This window comes from Pristiophorus japonicus, chromosome 10 (genome assembly GCF_044704955.1).
Source record: "Pristiophorus japonicus isolate sPriJap1 chromosome 10, sPriJap1.hap1, whole genome shotgun sequence".
NCBI lineage: Eukaryota > Metazoa > Chordata > Chondrichthyes > Pristiophoridae > Pristiophorus > Pristiophorus japonicus.
Window position 1 is genome coordinate 161,764,551 of NC_091986.1, and position 24,309 is coordinate 161,788,859.

The window sequence follows — 24,309 nt, forward strand, 5'->3', positions numbered from 1 at the left end:
GAACCCAAGTAATATTAGAAAAAGCCACTTTAAATTTGTTAATACTTTGAATTTACTCAGGAGCTTAAAAATGCTGAAATATCACTAAGAACACAGAAAATACCACCAGGACTTCAGCATGAAAATACAGCACCGGCAGAGTAAGTTTGTGAATTTCTCTTTAAACAAATTTATTAGCAAATGTAAATTCCAGGATATGGTTGGATGGTTTTTAAACTGAAATGATGCTTATGGTAAAGGATGTTTAATGATGCATTGCTAATATTATGAATCTGGCACATTTCTAAAAGAAATAAAATGTATTTGCACTTCTGCTGAGCCCAAATTGCTGCTTTGCAGATGAATTGGCTGATTGTACTACAGTTTGCATTTTTATTTTTTGCATGATTCAGTTTCACAGTCGGTCCAAAGTAGTGACCGAAGCAATAGGCCGACAATTGCATCTGTCACTTTGGCTGACTAGGAGACCTTGTACTTCAAGAAAACAACATGTTAAGAAATTATATCCCAGGCCTCGGCTTTTTGATTGGTGTGCATCTCCGGCGGGGCGGGTTTTACACCCGCCATCGAGATGGCCTCCTGACCCTAGGTAACTTTCCTGTCCTGTGTTCATGTGCATGCAGTATCTCCCAGCCTCCATTGTGGAGTCATACAGAACTGGAGCTGGAAACTTGCTGCAGGGGAAAGATTGCACAGGCACCTTTGGGATTAAAAACTACAGCTTTTTTTTTGCCAACCTTTGAATTCTGGACCTGAGGCCTTGCAGGCTGCTTTGGTGTCCTGCATTTGAATATGACAGGAAACACAGCATGCACACAAGTCAGATTGAGATGGGAGAAACGTGGCACAATGCATCTCCGAGCTCTTTTCTGGCTCTGTACACCACAGATCCATTGGAAAACTGGCAGGAGGGGATGAACATGCCTCGGCTTGTGTGCTTTGCTTTTTTAAATTGCATATTTAGCTGCTTCTTAAGAGAAACTTTATTAAAAAATTACTTCAGGACTTGTATACTGTTTGTATATGAAATATGCTCAAACTTGTTACACTTTAAAGTTACAGATTTTGGAAAAGAGTGCATTATTGTGTCTAAACTGCATTTTTCAGAGCAGGTTCTCCAAACGTGGAAAACAGCAATTCATAACAAAATATACTGGACAAATATGGATCCTAAGCAATGGTTAAAACAAAACATCTATGTTTACAATATACATAGATGACCTGGAAGAGGGGACAGAGTGTAGTGTAACAAAATTTGCAGATGACACAAAGATTAGTGGGAAAGCGGGTTGTGTAGAGGACACAGAGAGGCTGCAAAGAGATTTGGATAGGTTAAGCGAATGGGCTAAGGTTTGGCAAATGGAATACAATGTCGGAAAGTATGAGGTCATCCACCTTGGGGGGGGGGGGGGGAAAAAAACAGTAAAAGGGAATATTATTTGAATGGGGAGAAATTACAACATGCTGCAGTGCAGAGGGACCTGGGGGTCCTTGTGCATGAATCCCAAAAAGTTAGTTTGCAGGTGCAACAGGTAATCAGGAAGGCGAATGGAATGTTGGCCTTCATTGCGAGAGGGATGGAGTACAAAAGCAGGGAGGTCCTTCTGCAATTGTATAGGGTATTGGTGAGGCCGCACCTGGAGTACTGCATGCAGTTTTGGTCACCTTACTTAAGGATATACTAGCTTTGGAGGGAGTACCGAGACGATTCACTAGGCTGATTCCGGAGATGAGGGGGTTACCTTATGATGATAGATTGAGTAGACTGGGTCTTTACTCGTTGGAGTTCAGAAGGATGAGGGGTGATCTTATAGAAACATTTAAAATAATGAAAGGGATAGACAAGATGGAGGCAGAGAGGTTGTTTCCACTGGTTGGGGAGACTAGAACTAGGGGGCACAGCCTCAAAATACGGGGGAGCCAATTTAAAACCGAGTTGAGAAGGAATTTCTTCTCCCAGAGGGTTGTAAATCTGTGGAATTCTCTGCCCAAGGAAGCAGTTGAGGCAAGCTCATTGAATGTATTCAAGTCACAGATGGATAGATTTTTAACCAATAAGGGAATTAAGGGTTATGGGGAGCGGGTGGATAAGTGGAGCTGAGTCCACGGCCAGATCAGCCATGATCTTGTTGAATGGCGGAGCAGGCTCGAGGAGCTAGATAGCCTACTCCTGTTCCTAATTCTTATGTTCTTATGTAAAATGTTTCTATTAGATCTCCAATTTACTATCACACTAAATCTATCCTATTTTGTAGATAATTAATAACATTGTAAGTTATGTCAGCTTCAGTGGAATAATTGTGCTCTAAATTGTTTTAAATCTCATTTTGATAAACATTTCACTTAAACAATTCAATCCAATCCAATCCAATACAGCATTGGTCAAGTAATAGACTAATTTAGATATCAGGATTAAGTGTGGTTTTGAGGGAGCCCATAAATTTATATACTGAAACCTGACCTAACCGATGGGTAAAATAAAATTGTGATCCCTTCATTAAGACAACTTCTATACTAGTTATTGAGCACGGTCTGAGGCCCATGCAGGTGCATAGCTAATAATGACTTCGTGAAATAGTAATAGAATATTGTCCTGAATATAATGTGATAAATCTCAGTATTAGAGTTCAAGACCAATATCTAAGAACAACATTCGATGGGCTAGAAATTGGCCAGCCTTGAGCCTGTTTTTTCGGCGTTAAAAGATGCTGACCTAAATTGGCCAAAGTTTTGCGCTGACGATTTTGAAATACCGCTGAAAAGCGGACCGCCGTTGTGCAACGCCAAAAAATGTGGTATCGCTTTAAATTGGCCATTCGGCACACCCGTATTCTGCGCCGAATATATTCAAAAAGGAGTTAGATGTAGTCCTTACTACTAGGGGGATCAAGGGGTATGGCGAGAAAGCAGGAATGGGGTACTGAAGTTGCATGTTCAGCCATGAACTCATTGAATGGCGGTGCAGGCTCGAAGGGCCGAATGGCCTACTCCTGCACCTATTTTCTATGTTTCTATGAAAGAAAACGGCAGGTAAAAAGCTGTGTTGCAGCACCAGAAACAGCGGTAAGTACGAAGACCTGCAAAAATGTAAGTTAAAGTTTTTGGGCTAGAATTTCAAAAAAATCCGCCATCGCTTTGGGATTGCTGCTCTAAATACCGCCAAGATTCTCAAATTATCCCCGGAAAAAAATTCCATAAAAATCTTTTTTTAAATCCGCCCATCAAAAAAAAACCTTGCACCCCAATTCTCAGCGGAAAATGGAATCTTCGGCCGATTGGGCAGTTCTTAAAAAAAAAAAAAAAATGGGTGATAATTATTAGAATTTACAGGTTGGGTCTCTGAGGAGAAAAACACTTTTTTCAAAAAACGTAAAATAAATCAGAAAAACATTTTCAGGACCTTTTTCACTTAAATTACTGCAAGAGAATTTTAAAATAATTAGTAAAACCCATTTACTTTTTTTTTTGCAGGGCTACTTACCTGCCACCCAGCTCCGCGTTTTTTTTATACTTACCTACGGGTCACCACTGAGACAAAAATTGGGCGATGGCGGTCTATGGACAGTGCACGCTGGCTGTCCGAACCGCCGGTGGAACTCGGCTGTGAAAATTTTCGCCGACCTGGTTCTTGCCCAAAACGACCAATGCCGCTGAGAAACTGGGCGGCAATGCAATGGAAATTGTAGCCCTTACTTTTTCTTTTTTTTCCCCCAGTGATTACTTAATTAAGGGTCTTGTAAATGTTTTGTAATTTTTGTTTTTTTTTGTTTTTAGTGACTTTTTTTTGTGTGCCCCCCCCACCCCCCCAGGCCTGTCTTTTTGCGGTAATCGGCCTTAGACTAAAGTTAACAAGGACCATGGTTTCCACTATGAATCCTCGTGCAAAGCTGATTTTTACCGTCTGGCGTGCTTTGTTGCCAATTTTACCCCCTTTTTAAAAAAAAAATACCATTATCGCCAAAAGACTGATTTCTAGCCCATAATTTCCTTATGATTAGAGGTACAGCAGCACTAATGATGGCATAACAAAGAGTGTTTAAATGTTGTGACTTAATAAAGAATTTCTAGTTGAACTTGCCTGCAAAAACATAAATCTGATTATTTATCACTTAAGCTACATTTTCACATTTCATTTCCCATTTGATAATATTTACTTTGCCAACCAATGGAAATCTTCCTGGTCCAAGATTATAAAGTGGCCATGTCATGTGGCTCACTGTATTCATTGTAGTTTTCCCATTTGCTCTATTTCACGAAGTGCCAACAAGGCACGGTTGGTTTATGTTTCCTCTTTCCCTTTCCTTTGTGTTATATTGCAGATCTATTTCAGTATGTCTTATGAATGCCATGTTAAGGAACAAAAAATGATTCTTAAAACTACTGTGAAATGGTATAACTTCAACAACAATCAGAAGCTTTTACTGAGTAGTTTTCTGTGTGGGAAATAATATATAATGCCTTTTACAGCAGAACTACTTATAATAAATTCCAGAGCATTCATTTTATCTTTTGGCACTCTGTAAATTTAGAGATAAACTTATCAGGATTTAAAAAAAAAAATTTTCAACATGAAGTTCAGTACAATTTACTCGATGATTAACCTACTTTGGATCAAAATACACTTTTACCATTTTGTATTGAGTAGCTAATCATATTTACAGAGAATTAATGTATAATCCCCAGTGATTTCATCTATACGATATACTCTTTCCCTATAAGAGAGCTAAATTTTGAGACCAAGTCAGCTTGCACAACCCAAGCTGCCAGTTATAGCAGGCCATTGGCAGACTTTGAAACAGGTTGCTTACTTGCTCTTTTAGTTAGAGATTGGTGGTAGGAGCAGAAACTAGTGCAAAAATGAATATTTTTTTAAAACACAGTTCTTGTCTATTTGATGAAAAACTATCCTTAGTCATTAATTTCATTAAGGTTTTAGCAGGTACAGTAGTGTGATAATTATAGTGCTGGACTAACAACCAAGAGCTTGTGAGTTCAAATTCCGCCATAGCAAGTTATAAAATTCAATTCAATAAATCTGGTAACTTGCGCACTAGCATCAGAAAAAAAATTACCATGAAAGCTGAGTAAAAACTTAATGGCGATATTAAAAGACGCAGAAGGCAATCCAACAGATAAATTGAATAATATTCTCTTGTGAAATATGTAATTATTTTCAGAATTTGTTTAAAACTTTATTTTTGACTTACAGGTACAACATAGCGGTTAAGGTACTGGACTAGCAAATTTTAGAATTACATTAATTAAATCTGGTAGAAAGCTGTGGTTCACGATTGGCTTTCAGTCCACACTATGGTTGACTCTTAATTACCTCATGGAAACTAGGGATGGACAATAAGTATGGCCTTGCCAGGATCATCAACATCCCCAAACAAATTTTAAAAAGAGTAAACTTTAGAAGTAAATCTTTTGAGTAAGTATCATCAGTTGTTTCCTGGCGAGTTTATCCCTCATCTTGTCTCTTTCTCTCCCCCCACCTCCAAGTTGTCTTTTTTTCTTAAGTAACATTAGGGATAAATCAGTGACTCAACAAGGTTCTCCATTTGCCCACTAAGTGGCAGTTAGGCTTAGTTGATTAAATAGCCTTTTAAGCTTGTGCAAACAAAGCTATGAACCTGAAAATATTCATATGCTATAGTGAATATTAACAAACCTGCTCAGCTAATTCTGAATTATATTTGACAGCTATTTCAGACAGCTGGTTGAACAGTTTGAGGTTCAATTACAGCAGTACAGACAGCAAATAGAAGAATTGGAAAATCACCTCGCTACTCAGGCTAACAGTTCTCATATGACTCCACAAGGTTTGTATTATTTTTTTTTAAGTTCAAATGTTTTGCAGTACAGGGCAGCATGGTTCTGAATGTTCATGGAGCAATGTGTTTCACCAATTTGCAGTTAGGGTGTCTGACATATGTTACCAGGCTTGTTTGCGGCAGTGGAGTGACATACTGCTCTCCTCTCATCGAGGGTAAAATTGGAACACAGGTTAAGCATTATCAGGAACTTGGAATTGGGTCATTTAGGCCATTAAGCACATTGATACCTTCCTCCTGCCCCCATGTGCAATTTGCATCAGCATTCCATAACATTTCAATTTCAATTTCCAGTGGGATACAGCTAAAACTTCGAAAAAGCCACACTACAAACCTGCTCCAAATTATATTGCCAAATCCTGAATAATATTGTAGATGCTGGAAATCTGAAATGAAAACAGAAAATGCCTGAAACACTCAGCAGGTCAGGCAGCATCTGTGGGGAGAAGAAGGTAGAGTTAACTTTACAGGTTTTGACACTTAGTCAGAACCTATTTAATCGTCCACTAAGTATATCCTTATAACCTCAGTCCCATTTCTAGCTAATTGTCCAAGTACACACAACCAGTCTGTGAGGAGAAAAAAACTTCTAGCCTTGCATAACGATTGGCCCTATTTTGTATTTGTCTTCTCTTGCAGTCACAGTTTAAAAAAAATCTATTTGCATTGATCATGTCCATCACTTTTAACATTTAGAGACTTAAAGCCATGATCTTATTGAATGGCGGAGCAGGCTCGAGGGGCCAAATGGCCTACTCCTGCTCCTATTTCTTATGTTATGTAGATCTTGCTTTTTCTCAATTTTCTCTAATGAAAATAATTTTTTTGGTCAATCTATATTATAATTTAAAATCTCGCGTCTCAGAATCGCTCTCATTCTTCTTGAAAGCTTCTTCGATGCTTCTGTTCAAATGTTTAATCAAATGCTCTTTCTCAGTTTGGAGTTGGTGATCGGGAACAGAACAGAGTATTTTTATAGTGCAGCATTTGTGTATGCAAGGACAGCTTGTTCAAAAGTGCAGTGTGCTCTTTATGGGACCATAGATATTTTCAGAACAGAAGAAAGCCATTCAGCCTATTTCTGATTGGCAGGTTGCGACAAGTAGTAATCCCCAGGGATCTGTACTGGGGCCTCAGAATTTCACCATATATTAATGATTTGAATGAATGTATAGAGAGTTCTACATCCAAGTTTTCAGATGACACTAAGTTAGTAAGGAAGCACAGTAAGTTGTGTGTATGGGAGCAGGAAGTTGCAAAAGGACATGGTCAGATTAAGTGAATGTGCAAAACTATGAGGAACGGTGAGGTTATCCATTTTGGATCTGAGAAAGACAAATCTAAATATTTTCTTAATGGTGAGAGACTAGGGGCTCAGACCAGAGAGATTTAGGTGTTTATGTACACAAATCACAAAGCTAGTGCACAGGTACAAAAAGTAATCAAATAGTGTAACGTAGCCAAGTTTGCTGATGATACAAAGATGGAAGGAAAAGAAATGTGTGAGGAGGACACAAAAATAGGCAAATAAAATGTTAGCCTTTATCTCAAGGGGGTTGGAATTCAAAAGTGAGGAAGTGATGATTCACTTGTATAAAACTTTGATCACGCCCTATCTGGAATATTGCATTCAGTTTTAGGTACCGAACCTCAGGAAAGTTATGTTGGCCTTGGAAGGGGTACAATGCTGATTCACCAGAATGATATCAGAGCTTAAAAGGTTAAATTACGAGGATAGCTGCATAAATTTGGCTTGTATTCCCTTGAATTTAGAAAGTTATGGGGTGATCTAATTGAGGTGTTGACCATGATTAAGGGTTTTGAAAAGTCAGATACAGCTAAACTATTTCCTCTTGTAGGGATTCCAGAACAAGAGGGCATAATCTTAAAATTAAAGCTAGGCCACTTAGGAGTGTAATCAGGAAGCTGTAAGGGAAAATTAGAAGGCTTCTCCTCCCAAGAGCGGGCCCCCGATATAGAGGGTCGATGTTCGCCCCAACCCACGTAACAGCCCCCTGAGTTAGCAGACAGACGAATGACAAGGTATAACGATCTTTTATTACGAACGTCCGGGAACACCTCTCATCACAGCCGTCTGTGAGTGGAGATGCTCCCCGAACAGCACAATCATACAACTTTTATACATTTCAAAAATCCCTCCGTTCCCTGGTAAGACCTCCCTAGATCTCTAATTGGACTACCTTATCAGTGCTACTTCTCTAATTGGACCACCTTATTCGTGCTACTTTGGATTGACTGGCCAAGACCCTCGTGACCACCTTAGGCTGTGACTAGAATGACTTCATTAGGTCAGAATTTGTTGATTCTCCTTGATGCCCGTGAGTCTGCCTCATGCCTCTTCGCAAGATCTTATCAATGTCTGTTTAGGTTCTCACATCGTATCCTGTCGGAATATTATTGAATTAATAACTTCTGGAGCCTTGGTACTGGAATGTACAAGGCCAAAGAGATGCCTTTTACCTCCTTATGGGTCGGTGCAGGAACCAGCACTTTAACCATTGTCCTGCTGGTACCCCTAATGCCAAATCTTTCTCTTACAAAGCACTTTTCCACACAAAGGTAATGGAAATTTGGAATTTGCATCCCCAAATGATTGAGAAAGGAAAGATAGACGATGAAAGTAAACTAGCACAAAATATAAAAACAGATAGCAAGAGTTTCTATAGGTATATAAAAAGGGAAACGGTTGGTTAAAGTAAATGTTGGTCCCTTAGAGGACGAGACCGGGGAATTAGTAATGGGGAACATGGAGATGGCAGAAACTCTGAACAAATATTTTGTAATAGTCTTTACGGTAGCGGACACTAACAATATTCCGACAGTGGGATAGTCTAGGGGCTATAGCAGGGGGAGGAACTTATCACAATCACTAAGGAGATGGTACTCTGAGATAATGAGACTAAAGGCAGATAAATCCCCTGGACCTGATGGCTTGCATCCTAGGATTTTAAGAGAAGTTTCGGCAAGGATTGTGGATGCATTGGTTGTAATTTACCAAAATTCCCTGGATTCTGGGGAGGTCCCAGCAGATTGGAAAACCGCAAATGTAACGCCCCTATTTTAAATAAGGAGGCAGACAAAAAGCAGGAAACTATAGACCAGTTAGCCTAACATCTGTGGTTGGGAAAATGTTGGAGTCCATTATTAAAGAAGCAGTAGCAGGACATTTGGAAAAGCAAAATTCGGTCAGGCAGAGTCAGCGTGGATTTATGAAGGGGAAGTCATGTTTGACAACTGCTGGAGTTCTTTGAAGATGTAACGAACAGGGTGGATAAAGGGGAACCAGTGGATGTGGTGTATTTGGACTTCCAGAAGGCATTTGACAAGGTGCCACATAAGGTTACTGCACAAGATAAAAGTTCACGGGATTGGGGGTAATATATTAGCATGGATAGAGGATTGGCTAACTAGCAAAACAGAGAATCAGGATAAATGGTTCATTCTCTGATTGGTAACTAGTGGGGTGCCGCAGGGATCAGTGCTGGGACCCCAACTATTTACAATCGATAAAAACGACTTGGAAGAAGGGACTGAGTGTAACGTAGCCAAGTTTGCTGATGATACAAAGATGGAAGGAAAAGAAATGTGTGAGGCGGACACACAAAATCTGCAAAAGGATATAGACAGGCTAAGTGAGTGGGCAAAAATTTAGCAGATGGAATATAATGTTGGAAAGTGTGAGGTCTTGCACTTTGGCAGAAAAAAAAATCAAAGAGCAAGTTATTATTTAAATGGAGAAAGATTACAGAGTGCCGCAGTACAGCGGGACCTGGGGGTACTTGTGCATGAAACACAAAAGGATAGTATGCAAGTACAGCAAGTGATCAGGAAGGCCAATGGTATCTTGGCCTTTATTGCAAAGGGGATGGAGTATCAAAGCAGGGAAGTCTTGCTACAGCTATATAAGGTATTGGTGAGGCCACACCTGGAATACTGCGTGCAGTTTTGGTTTCCATATTTATGAAAGGATATCCTTGCATTGGAGGCAGTTCAGAGAAGATTTACTCGGTTGATTCCGGAGATGAGGGCGTTGACTTATGAGGAAAGGTTGAGTAGGTTGGGCCTCTATTCATTGGAATTCAGAAGAATGAGAGATGATCTTATCGAAACATGTAAGATTATGAGGGGGCTCGACAAGGTGGATGCAGAGAGGATGTTTCCACTGATGGAGGAGACTAGAACTTGAGGGCATGGTCTTAGAATAAGGGGCCGTCCATTTAAAACAAGAGATGAGAATTTTTTTCTTCTCAGAGGGTTGTGAATTTGTGGAATTTGCTGCCTCAGAGAGCTGTGGAAGCTGGGACATTGAACAAATTTAAGACACAAATAGACAGTTTCTTAAACAATAAGGGGTTATGGGGAGCAGGCGGGGAAATGGAGCTGAGTCCATGATCAGATCAGTCACGATCTTATTAAATGGCGGAGCAGGCTCGAGGAGCCGTAAGGCCTACTCTTGCTCCTATTTCTTATGTTCTTATTTAAAAGGCTGTGGATGCTGGGTCAATTGAAATTTTCAAGACTGATTGACAGACTATTTTTGTTAGGTAATGGTATCTACAGATACGGATTAGTTGGCGGTTAAACGGAGTTCAGATACAGATCAGCCATGATCTAATTGAATAGCAGAACAGGCTTGAAGGGCTGAATATGAATAAATTCATATGTCCCAGGTACATGCCTGCATTTTTCCTACATCTCAGATTTTTTAAGATTCAAATAAAATAGTTGTTTATTGGCTCCTTTACGAAGTCCTGGAAATATCTTTTGTGTAAACTTATAGAGAGGATTTTCTGGAAGGAGGATTTATTTAGGGCACATGTTTGAATGGAGATTTGTATATTGCAATCGGAAACAAATTTTGCAATTTAAAAAAATATATATATTTAATTTGCTCCATTTTTGTCAAGCAACAAGCATTGTCAGGTCAGGGATAGGACTGTAATTACAACAGCAAAGCCTCCATTTCCCCCAACACTCTGCCTCTGTCAATTTTGTCAGGAATTGAGCGTAAATAACAAAATTTGGCTGTGTCAGTTGCTAGGAAAATGGCAATAAAGATGGAGCAAATGCCCTGAACAGGAGAATCCTGCTTGATGGCTTACCTTCACTAAGGAACTATTTCAGCAAATATTATTAAATAACATATACTAGTGAAGTTTTGAGATGAGAGAAACTCTATAGGAAGGTAGCTGCCTACTTACTAGTAAGTTACATTCCTCTTGAACAGAGAAAAGCAGACAATGAAATGCTTATGAAATGTGTGGATGTTGATGACAATAGGATTGTACTTGGCTGTCATTTTTCCTCCACGGTAAAATAGCTAGCCAATGCTTGCACTTGAATAGTGGCCACATTGACAAGTTATTGGAGGGTGCCCATGGAAACATACTTCAGCAAGAAATCAGCAACATTGAGAGAGGAGCAGCACCAGAGAGAGAGAGAGAAGAGAGGAGCGAACATATGGTAATAAACATGAGACAAGAAAAGGTTTTTTTTGGGTTTTTTTGTTGATTAATCATTTTTGTCATTCCTACAGACTTGTCTCTTGCAATGCAGAAAGTATACCAGACATTTGTAGCCTTGGCTGCTCAACTCCAGTCAATACATGAAAGTTCAAAGGTATGGGCTTGAACTTCAGTATTTGCTTATATTCTAAAAGTCCTTAAGTTTAATACTTTTTGAAGACTGGCAATATATTAGAAGGCATCTATAATGTTTGGTACAATAGCTATGAATGGTATGCTAACTTCTGTTTTAGTGTATGCTCATGAACACAACTAACATCTGTAGAAAAATTAAAACAGGATGTTATGAGAGAAAATGTCACCTCTGAAGAAAATGGTGCTGACGTTTTGTTTAATATTGTGATATATTTATATATTAATCATCATAGGCGGTCCCTCGAACGAGGATGACTTGCTTCCACGAGTTCACAGGTGTTTCGATGAAGGACCCGATGTTCCAATCCTGAACTCCAATTGAGGGGGTGAAAGATGCCTGTGCGTGAATTTTTTTTTAATGTGTGTTGGCCGTTGCACACCAGCCACCACATGGGCTTGGCAGAGCTAGGTCTTGGTCCAGTGGTAAGGATTAACCAAGACGATTGGATATCTGCTCTGCTGCACAGACCTAGCGCGCACACATATCGCAGTGTGGGCTGGCCCGTGCTGCCCCTGGGCCCTCTGCTCTTCTGGGCTCCATACCCTCATCTGTCGCACCTCCACCACAATTTCTTACCACTCCTCTGCCACAAACATTCACCGCATCTTGCCACAAGCGCTCGCCGCTCATCCGCCCCAACCTTCCCACTCCTCTGTACCTAGGTCCTGCCGATATTCCTACCCACGCTCAAACGGGTTTTGATGACGTCACCTAGTCGCCCATCTCAGAATCGTCTCACGCTTGGAGCAGCTCGCGCTGGAGGTTGAAGTGGTATGCCATTCCAGCTCTTTTACTTCTCAACCTGCGGAGCTGTTCTCTCGCAGGTCGGGGGCCTAGATTTGTTAGATAAGGATATCAATGGATAGCTGAGGTGGGTAAATGGAGTTGAGGTGCAGATCAGCCATGATCTAATAGAATGGTGATTGGCCTACTCCTGTCCCAATGAAATTGTGTGGCGTGTATAGATTATGTTTATACATGCAAGTTAAGATGAACCTTTATAAAACACTGGTTCGGCCTCAACTGGAGTATTGTGTCCAATTCTGGGCATTGCAATTTAGGTAGGATGTGAAGGCCTTGGAGAGGGTGCTTATATATTAAAATCAGTAGGTAGCTCACCACATTCCATTTCACAATACATTAAAAACTTCTATGTCAACCACTTAAGTGCCCACAAATACCTGTAATGCCTGCAGGTGGCGCTGTGATGGCTGTTTTCAACATCGTGTAGTCTGAAAGAATGTTCACATCCTTGGTACCGAGTGGGTGTGCAGCAAATGTTTGCTCATACGCCATGTCTTGAGTATCAGCTGATGTGCAAGTTATTTTAGAATTCCAATTATTGAGAGTTAAATAGCCTCCAGTTTTTAAATAAATTTGGGATGATTCATTATTTAAAAGACCCGGTGTTTTGCCTCATTAAAGATGGGAACCTCTTAATAGGTTTTGGGAAAACCAGCGCCTACTTAGAGTTTGAACAATCGGGCCTTCTCAGCATAGAAGATACTGTACAGAAAATTGTTTGATCTGTACTATATGTGCTTACGACTCGATGGAGATTGATGTAATTGTCTTCATTCATGGAATAAATGTATTTGACAATTTTCATAAATATTGTAATATCCTTTATTATTTAGCTCTGCAGTAACTCATCTGTTGCTTTCATTCGATTAGCCTGAACAACAAAATAAATCTTTATTTTGTGTAGTTTTATTTGGGGTTATGCAGTGGTGAACTTGAGATTTTTTCTTCAGATTCTAAGAGAACAGTATCTTGGCTATCGGAAAGCTTTCCTTGGAGATGCAACTGATGTCTTTGAAGCAAGGCGTGCTGAAACTAAGAAATGGCAAAATGCTCCACGGGTCACAACTGGACCAACTCCCTTCAGCATACCAAATGCAGCGGCAGTTGCCATGGCTGCAACATTAACACAGCAGCAACAGCCTGCTACAGGTCTGAATGTCTTCAAGTTATAGATGAATAGTGTTGAGACAAATATCTGGTTACAATGGGTCATGCCATATAAACCATATAGCAAACAAATATATTACTCTCTTTTTTTTTGTCTTCTTGAATAGATCTCAGTGGTCTTACTGCTGTATTAGAAAGCAACTAAGACTCTCTTGTACTTTTTTTGTAATTATAATAAATAGATAAAATTAATTGCACCTGCATATAAAACTACAAATTCATGGTTATGCAGAGTATACAAAGCAATAATCCTAAAGCTGCAAAGTACTTGATCTCTCAAATTGGTGTTTTCAAAGATCATTGCTACAGTAATTTAGAAAATGTGAATTGAATTTTATACTGTAAAGGTGACTAAGAATTTAGTTTGAAGTGACCTGTGAGGCTTTTGAGTGTTGAATTGTTGAGTCACTAAATTCTGATCAATTTCAGAAAATTTAAAATATTTATTAGAATTTATATGTTTTTGTTCAAAAAAACTTGATCAAAATATAAACTTAAGGAATGGCTAATGGGTGAATTTCAGGCATATATAGCCCTGAGTTGTTTTGGGTTAGATTTTGCTTTGATTAACCTACAGGCTTGATACTACTGAAGGACGCCATACATACAGTATCCATTATATTTATACAATGAGGTATTTTTTCCCTTCATTTATTCATGAAAAACAGTGTTGTCTAATACATTGCGATAACAATGTACTGCGCAAGACATGGATTTATGCTTGGGTTCTCCATGTGATGCATTCCTGAACTGAGGTGAGAGGTGACGAGCAGAGGCTGGACACTTTTCCACAAGGATATCATTTGAGGAGTGACTCATTCCAAGCTAGCTGCTCTTGCAACCCTCCTAATATCATTGACAATTTATCACAGGCCATGACAGATCAGATGCCCATCTTCTTCACTGTCAGTGGCACACTGGGTTGACGGAATTTTAAAATGGCCTGCTTTATGTTTGAATGGAATGCTCCTCACGGGAAAAAAATAGCAGTTTCCCATCACGGGTGCTATTCCAAGTAGAGACAGGATGCCAGAGGTACAACATTAAATTGGCTTTTTTTTTAAATTGAGGTTTCAGGAATATAATAAGAAAATACAGTGAATAAAAGTACCTTATATATTTTTTGCGATGGTGTAATAAAGTTTACACCAAGCAAGTTCTAGAATAGTATTAATACGTGTTGGCCTTTTTTTCAAAAAAGGTAATTAGACACAAAAGAAAGTAAATTATGTTTACAAAAGAAAGAAGGTAAAGGCGTAATTAATCAGTATTAATATGCTTTAATTTGCTTGCACCATAATGAATAAGATTCTGCCTTGTTTAACATATTCCAGAGCAGCATTTAAAATGCAAGTCACTGAATTTGCCAATCTCAACCACATAATGTTTGTTTTGTACAGTGTTAAATATTTATTAACTTGAATACTCCCCCTATTTCCCCCCCCCCCCCCCCCCCCCCCCGGGCCAGTACAACTGGCCAGTTGGTATGTGTGATGAATCAAAATTAAGGATCTTTTAAACAAATTTGAAAAAAGAAAATTTGCTGCTATTAACCAAAGTTAATAGCAATATAAACATTTAAGTTAACGGAAGTAGGTAAGATATTTACAAAATAAGGCTGCTAGAATAATGTGCAGGTAAGTTGGTGCACTTTTCATGTGATATATTTTATCAGTAAAATACAATTTTATAACTTGCTTTCTGATGAAGCAGTAATAGAATTGTTGTTCTACCGAAAAGTGAAATGTCTTCTTGGCCAAAAAATCCACTTCTGCGCAGTATTGTAATATTACAATCACACCATTCGACACTATTTCTTTTAGTATATACAAACACACAGTGCCACAGTTGCCTTCAGTATAACACTAGATTATGACACTAGTTTGATTATGAAATCAGTCTGCATTATCTGTAAAATTATGTTAAAATCATTTGTGCATCTGGCTCTTATTCTTCAAAATCTTTACATGGTACAAAGAGGCAGTGTCAATTTATTTGACCTAAAAGGGCTGAATTTTTGAATAATGGGAAAGATCAAATTTGCTTAACATCTTTCCACTTAAACCATCTTGATACATTTTCCAACCAATTTTGCATCAATTTAAAAAGAGATATATGAATATTCAAAAGTTATTTTTACCATATCTACTCAATTTTTAAGTAATGTATTGATAGCCATAGCAGTTAAAATATATATGTATAATTGTGTAATGTTTTGAGATGAAGCCTAAGTAGGCATACAAAATGATACTGTCTCTTTACTTAGGATTTGATCCATAATTTGCTTAGATGTTTTCTGGCTTTCTTTTGGCTTGATTTACAGTTTTCTAGTTCTCTACACCTTCCAAATTCCCTTTTTGAAACTTAAAAGTCTTTCTTCTAGAATATCAGAGTACAAAAGCAATAGTATGTTCTAACTTTAAGCAGGGCAAAATAAGTAGTATGTTTGAACTGTGAAAGTGTGGATGTGTTAAACCTACATTTGGAGTGTAAATTCAGTGGTGCCTTTTTCAAACTGCGCACGCAAAGAAATTCACTTCTAATTTGTAACTGCCTTTAGAACATGGATGATTTATTCCCCCAGTTTATAAAAGGTTGCCTAATTTCAAACTGTAGTGCACTAAAATCAAGAATATAGCAGTTATGATTTAACAAAATGAAAATTGCATTGTTATGTTGCCATGTAATTGAGATGTTTCAAAACTAAACAATAAATTGAGACGTGAAAGATCTTATTGTCTTGCTTCTTTATGTATTTTTATTCATTAAAAAGTATTACTAAATTGATTCACAGTTGCGTGTAATGCATGTGTAAAGTCAATCAGTATAAAATTGGAGTTTTTTCACAGGATACAAGCTATCTGTTGATTTTAAAAAGCAACATTTGGAACATACCATTAGATTGTGCTGATCTTGCATACTATAGTATGCATCACATTTTATAAAAATGTAGGGAGAAAATAGGTGACAGAATAGCTCTATTAGAGAAAGAGGATTTTATATGGATTCAGTCTGCATACCTTTAAAGTCGTATTCTCTAACTACTCCTTCTGAGTGGGTGAATTGGCCTAGAAAAAAGTGAGTTAAGTTAAAATTTAAATAGCATGAATATGGATCAATCTATTTTTGATGTGTATTTTTTGGTCTAGATTCTAAATTAACTATTTTAATAGAATTTTAAGTCTGAACACTTCTGTTTGATGCTCTTGACCATTGTTTCAAGAATAGCAGTAGTAAAAGACTCTCATTGGAGAGTTATATATATATATTCAATAAAACTACTTCTAAGAGTAAGGCAAATTTTCTGATTTTTCTGTACTAGGACCGCAACCACCTCTGGGAGTTAATTTTGGAGCACCATTCGTCTCAGGTATTGGCACAGGCTTGCAGTCAAGTGGCTTAGGTTCTTCAACCCTTGGAGGTACCATTTTTGAAACCTTTCTCATGTCCAAGTTTCCATTTTAATGCTTTTGTAAATGTTGGTTTTCAAATGCACTCGATCAGTTAAAGTGACTACAAAATGGATCAAAAACTTAAACTATTTTCCTAATCCACATAATATATATTTTAAATACTTTCCTTATTTAAAGGAGATTTGTGTTATATTTGGTCTGTGAGTATTGAATTGTCACAATAGTGACATAAAAATGTTTAAACTTGTTTAATATTTAGCAAATATCATGCACTCCTGACATTGAATCCCTAAATCAAAAATTTGGGTAAGGAACTATCCTATTTCCATATAGTTTTATAAAAATGATGTCACCTTAAGTTATTTTTGAGGTTTTCACTAAATTTGAGTAGTAATCTCCCCTCCGTATTGTGCATAAGTCAACAAGAACTGTCAGTGTCTTAGGCTTGGTATGTCTAAAGTGTCAAAATTTGAACACTAACTTGTCACCTCAATTTAGAAGAACTTTTAGGGATTTTCCACATTTTCTGTCCTCAGTTTCTAGGTTATAAGGTAATTTTGAAATCACATGCATCAGCTTGTATACTCATTACAGATTTGTGATCTCATTAATCAAACTTCATTTGATTTTAAACAGATTTTTTGGAAGTATTTCAGTAGATACAGAATGTTTTAAAGAAATCTAGCATGGTAGAGTTGCCTTTTTCGTAAAGTAGTTTACAGCTGCTTTCAACTCCACAAAGCAAATGCGACTTCATCAGTATTTCTTCTCCCTCTCTTTTATTTCTCCGTCTCCCACAACCCCTTCCCTCCGATTGGTTTCTGAGGAATACTTTTTGTGGAAGTGGTCACAAATAATACCAATGTTAAATCTGATAAAAGGAAATCTGAGGTAAAATCAGCAAACAATAAAAATGTACAACAGGTCTGTCAGCATCAGAAAGAAGAAAAGACAGCTTAACATTCAAACGTAAACACTGCTTGGGGACAGCCTGAAACACTAACTTGTCTTTTCTCTTTTTAGTTGCTGACGGATCTACTGTGTTTATAGCATTTTTTGTTTTTCCTATCTGTGGCAAAGGTCTGAATATCTTCATGGAAAGACCTTGCACGATGGTTCCACACACAATCTCCATTTACAACAATTTAAATAGTTCATAGGTTTCAACACAATTTTCCTCCCTCCTTCATGACCCCCCCCCCCCCCCCTCTCCTCAAAATAAAATCAAGGTTTGAAAATCTGCAATTTATGTTTGTATGATATGATCTGCCTGTGGGTAAACAAAATATTTGAAAAAATCATACAAAATATTATTCATATAATCAGATGAATCATAAACCTGGGCATCATTTGTTGTCATCCATTAATCTAGGAAATGGTTATATAAACTGCTAATTGAAGTTTCTTAATATGCAAATTTAATAATTGCAAAATTTAGGCAGAATAAGACACAATCATTTTGTGACAGCTTTCCTATTTAACTAAATAAGTTGATCTACTTGTAAATCAAAGCCTTTAATTCAAATTATCTAATAATTTGCATTTTTAGCACTAAATTCCCACAATGCTGTTAATTATGTAACTTACTTCAAGTTACTGGATAATTCAATTTTTTAGTTCACAAAACAACTTTGAAAATCAGGAATACATTTTATAAAAAGCACCTGGCTGTAATAGGAAGGAGTGTTTTAACAGATCAAAACAAGTCCTAAGCTTTAAAGAAAACAATAGGAATTCTCATCCTGGAGCTATGTCTGATTTGGATAGCTACTAGTTTTCACATCGCCCCACCAAATTGATAATTTGCTGATGTTTGTTAGTCAGTAGTGTACAATTAGTATACACTGCACAAAATAGTAATGCGTTGTGTGATTGATGCTACAGATGAAATGGTTTACTTTCTTTTTAACTTCTTCCAGTTCCTCAAGTTTTAACTCCTTTTAAAAAGTAAACTAACGTTTCTCTTTTCTAAACCTCACAGCTCAGTCAGAAGAATAGGCAGGCATTTTGGCCCCATATCTATCATTTTCTAACCAGCCACTATAAAGTACACTAAGTTGACTAGACATGATGCCTTTCCTTTTTTCCCCTCCTTTTCACATAGGAAAAAGTTTGGTTTATACATGTCATGGCAGAGATCAGGAACATGCCACATAGGGAATTGTGATCTGGAAAATAGTTCCGTGATGTCTTAATTAGTGTATCATATAAAATGTCCACCACATTTTGCAAGTTCGCAGTCGGAACCATCTAATGAACTAACTACCACAAACATGGTTTGTGAAATTGTGTAGTTAATTAATTTTTTAATGATTCCATGTGCTTTATATTACTAGCCAGACTGTTAGTAGTATTGATACGAAAATTAATTTAGGTGTTGGAGGGTTGCCCCTCATCATCATTAACCCTGATGATAGGTACTCTCTGAATTGTTGGGAAATGAAGAGACATCAGCAAAACTGCCAGTATTATAGAAACATAGAAATCTACAGCGCAGAAGGAGGCCATTTCGGCCCATCGTGTCCGTGCCGGCCGACAAAGAGCCACACGGTCAGCAATCCTGAAGGTTACACATAAACCTATGAACAATGGCGGAAAGGTAAAAAGCACCCAGTCCAACCAGTCCGCCCCTAACAACTGTGACACCCCTTGCACTAAAACATTCTATACTCCACCCCAACCGGAGCCATGTGATTTCCTGGGAGAGGCAAAAACCAGATTTAAAAACCCAGGCCAATTGTGGGGGGGGGGGGGCGGTGAAATCTGGGAAAATTCCTCTCCAACTTATCCAGGCAATCAAAACTAGTCCAGGAGATCACCCTGGCCGTATTCGATTTGCTGCATTACTTATCATTGTATCTGCGCCAGCCAACAAGAGGTTATCCAGTCTAATCCCACTTACGACTGCAGGTTACGGCACTTCCAGTGCCCATCCAAGCACATTTTAAATGTGGTGAGGGTTTCTGCATCCATTACCCTTCCAGGCAGTGAGTTACAGACACCCACAGCCCTCTGCGTGAAGAAGCCTCCCCTCAAATCTCCTCTGAATCTTCCAGCAACCACGTTAAAACCTTATACTTGTGAAGTTGAGAGCAGGGAGTCATTTTCGGTTTCTGTTCACTCCATTAGTGCCTGAAGATGTGTGCTGGACTTGGATCAAGAAGTTAATTTTAGGATATTTTGATTTTTTTTTACTTCAATGAACAAGCCTTGACATTCTGGGCTGTGTCATATACTGTCCAAATTTTTCCATTTCAAGTTATTTTTTGGTTTAATAGAACACAAGCGTGTCTCCTCCCTTCCTCACCCTGACATCCAGTTCTTAAATCAGTTTATTAAATTACAAGAGAAATTTTATACAGACATCTATTTAAACATTTTGCTGGTAACTCAAATTAACCCAGATTTGCTGGTTACAGAGATAATTACAGATCTTGAAAGCCAATCGGCTCATCTTCATTCATCCATTCAGAAAAACCTTACAGTCCTTGCATTGCAGTACATAATTGGTTATTAAATGACACCAATGTTTTCACTTCTATATCTGGAAGTTCATTCCAGGTTTTGATCATCCTTTGTGTGAAGGACTATTTTCAACTTTGTTGATTGTTGTGCTGCATTGGTTGGTCAGGTTGAGAGCTGAGTTTATTAAGACTCTTTCAAATTCATAATTGGCTATTTCAGCACCATTCATGAAGTACGTGTGTCATCCATCTGTCACTTTCTTTTCTTCCTACGTTCAGTAATTCACATTTGTCTGCATTAGATTTCATCTGCCATTATTCTGTCCACTTACATATTTGGTCAATTCATTTTAAATTTCTGAGCTACCTCCTTCAATTCCACTACCCCTCCGATATGCAAATTTGACCAATTTGTTTTACGTTTCAGAATCCAAATCATTCATAGAATCATAAAATGAAACCACAAAGAAGGAGATCATTCGGCCATCGTGCCTGCGCCGACTCTTTGAAAGAGCTGTCCAATTAGTCCTACTCCCCTGCTCTCTCCCCATAGCTGTGCAAATGTTTTCCTTTAAGTGTTTATACAATTCCCTTTAGAAAGTTATTATTGAATCTGCTTCCAACACCCTTTCAGGCAGTGCATTCCAGAGCATAACAACTCTATATAAAAAAAAAAATGTTTTCCTCATGTCGCTTCTGGTTCTTTTGCCAGTTACCTTAAATCTGTGTCCTCTGTTTACCGACCCTTCTGCCACTGGAAACAATTTACATAAGAACATAAGAAATAGGAACAGGAGTAGGCCATACGGCCCCTCGAGCCTGCTCTGCCATTCAATAAGATCATGGCTGATCTGATCATGGACTCGGCTCCACTTCTCCGCCCGCTCCCCATAACCCCTTATCCCCTTATCGTTTAAGGAGCTGTCTATTTCTGTCTTAAACTTATTCAGTGTCCCAGCTTCCACAGTTCTCTGAAACAGCAAATTCCACAGATCCACAACCCTCAGAAGAAATTTCTCCTCATCTCAGTTTTAAATGGGCGGTCCCTTATTCTAAGATTATGCCCCTCTAGTTCTAGTCTTCCCTATCAGTGGAAACATCCTCTCTGCATCCACCTTGTCAAGCCCCCTCATAATCTTATATGTTTCGATAAGATCACCTCTCATTCTTCTGAATTCCAATGAGCAGAAACCCAACCTATCCTTATTTCTCATTTATCAAAACCCTTCATGATTTTGAAAACCCTTATCAAATCTCACCTTAACCATCACTGCTCTAAGGAGAACAACCCCAGTTTCTCTAGTCTTTCCACGTAACTGAAGTCTTCCTTGGTACCATTCTACTAAATCTCCTTTGCACCCTCTCAAAGGCCTTGACATCCTTCCTAAAGTGTGGTGCCCAGAATTGGTCACAATACTTCCAACTAAGCCGTGTTTTATAAAGGTTCAGCATAACTTCCTTGCTTTTGTACTCTATGCCTCTATTTATAAAACCAAGGATTGCTTCTTCTCAACTTCTGCCACCTTTAGAGACTTGTGTATATACACCGCCAGGTCTCTCTGTTCCTGCACCCCCATTAAAATTCTGTCATATAGTTTATATTGCATCTCCTCATTCTTTCTACCAAAATGAAACACTTCATACTTCTCATTTCATTTCATCTGCCATGTGTCTGCCCATTTTAATAGTTTATCAGTGTCCTCCTGAAGTCTGCTAACCTCCTCACTGTTTACTATATAAGAGTTTCGTGTTATCTGCAAACTTTGAAATTATGCCCTGTATACCTAAGGCCAGGTCATTAATATATATCAAAAGAGCAGTGGTCCCTATATCAACCCCTGGGGGATACCAGTGCACACTGCAGTCTGAAAAACAACCGTTCACCACTACTAATGTATATTGGGAACAGTAATGGTTCCAACACTGATCCCAGGGCACCCCACTTAGTACTCGTTTCCCTCTTCCCCTCACCCCAACATAATTCTTCTAACAAGTAACTTGTTTTTTAAGCTTCAGCTATTTCCAAGATTTCCACTGAATTTCCATAGATAATCTTAGCTATTATCCATATCGTGATGCAGAGTGACTGTATGAGACAGGCTAGAATGGACCAGTTGGTCTTTTCCTGCCTGACATTTTTGTATGTTTATAATAGCCTTTTGTGTGGAACCTTATCAAATGCCCTTTGGAAGTGGAGATACAACATGCAATAGAGACTTCAACAATCCACTTAGGATGTCACTTCCTCAAAGCAGATTGGTTAGGCAGGATCATCTGCTTCTGAATACAAGTTGACTGGTTTTTACTAGGTTGTTATTGTACAGATAATCATCCAGTTTACTCTTTATAATCAAATCCATTATTTTATACCAAATTGAAGCAAGACTAATAAGTATCTAGATGTCTGGATCTGTTTTGTCTCCCTTTTTAAAATCATCATCATAGGCGGTCCCTCGAACAAGGATGACTTGCTTCCACAAGAGTTCACAGATGTTTCAATGAAGGACCCAATGTTCCAGTCCTGAACTCCAATTGAGGGGGTGGAAGATGCCTGTGCGTGGATTTTTTTTAACGTGTGATGACCGTTGCACAACAGCCACCACATGGGCTCGACAGAGCTAGGCCTTTATCCAGAGGCAAAGGTTGAACCAGGACGACTGGAGATGTGCTCTGCTGCACGGACCTAGTGCGCACACGTATCGCAGTGTGGGCTGGCCCGTGCTGCCCCTGGGCCCTCGGCTCTTCTGGGCCCCGTACCCTCATTCGCCGCAGCTCCGCCACGATCCTTCACCGCTCCTCCGCCACAAACATTTGCCGCATCTCTGCCACGATCTCCTGCCACACCTCCGCACCAAACATTCGCCAAACCTCCGTCACGATCACCAGCCACAATCCCTCATCACTCCTCTGCCCTGATCACTCATCGTAAGTCCGCCACCACCTTCCTGCTCCTCTGCTTTACCAGGGCCCAGCCGATGCTCCTGCCCATACCAAACGGCGTCCTAGATTCTGATGACGTCACCCAGTTTCCCACCTCGAAGCCGTCGCACACTTGGAGCAGCTGGCGTTGGAAGCTGCAGTGGCATGCTCCAGCTCTATTTATAGCCCTGACCTGCGGTGGTGTTCTCACACAGGTTGGGGCGGCCCTTTTAAAATATGGACACCATGTTAGCCTAATTCCAATTGACTGGTACCTTCCTATGTCCTTCCTAAATGATTATCAATGCCTCACAAATTAATAACCTAATCTCTCAGTACTCAGGAAAAAATACCAACTGGGAATTTATTGGTATTGAGCATTTTTTAACCTCCCTGGGACTTTCACCTGATCTATATCAGTCATTAAATTGGCTTAGGTTATCTCTGTTTTCAGAAGGCATGTTGCTCATGTCTTCCCTGGTGAACATAGACAAATAATCCCTGTGTTCAACTTCTGTTTTAAGACCATTTGTATTTTTCTTGTGATTTTCATCTCTTTGCTAACTGCCGCCTTACTGTTGAAGCACTGAAAGAATCTCTGTTATGTTTTGCTTCTGCAGCAGTAGGTCTCTTTGCCCCTCCCCTGACCACCCTTTCAATGTGTTTTTGAAAGCTATATTAATCCCACTGAATCCTTTCCTCTTTCTTCCCCTCAGAATTTGTAGAGGTAACTTTTTAGTTTAACTTTTGATTTAATTATTAACCCATTTAAAGTCATGCATGTTTCATTTGAGCTTGCTGGTCCTGAGTGTATTCAAATTCATACTGAACCTGTATGTAAAAGAGGTTTCTGCCGCAGTATGGTGGCAGAGCAGGAAATGCGCTGCAGAAATTCATCCCCGAAGCATTTGAAGGTTTTCCATTTTCCATCTACTAAAGTATTGTTGAACAACCTTTCCCAAAACATTTACATAATTTGTTCCCTTATATTTTTTTAAGTTAGCCTGTTTAAAGTTTATATGCCTG

At 38.8% G+C, this 24,309-nt stretch overlaps 1 protein-coding gene across 2 annotated transcripts in view; it reads left to right on the forward strand.

The window, feature by feature from the left end:
- The window catches only part of nup58 (nucleoporin 58), a 69,862-nt gene that overhangs the window by 37,671 nt on the left and 7,882 nt on the right, over positions 1-24,309 (forward strand). For both annotated transcript variants that reach the window (XM_070892251.1, XM_070892252.1), the window contains exons 10-14: positions 61-140; positions 5,704-5,822; positions 11,392-11,474; positions 13,271-13,469; positions 16,810-16,908. In XM_070892251.1, coding sequence (XP_070748352.1) covers positions 61-140; positions 5,704-5,822; positions 11,392-11,474; positions 13,271-13,469; positions 16,810-16,908 — 580 coding nt within the window. The remainder of the gene's footprint in view (positions 1-60; positions 141-5,703; positions 5,823-11,391; positions 11,475-13,270; positions 13,470-16,809; positions 16,909-24,309) is intronic.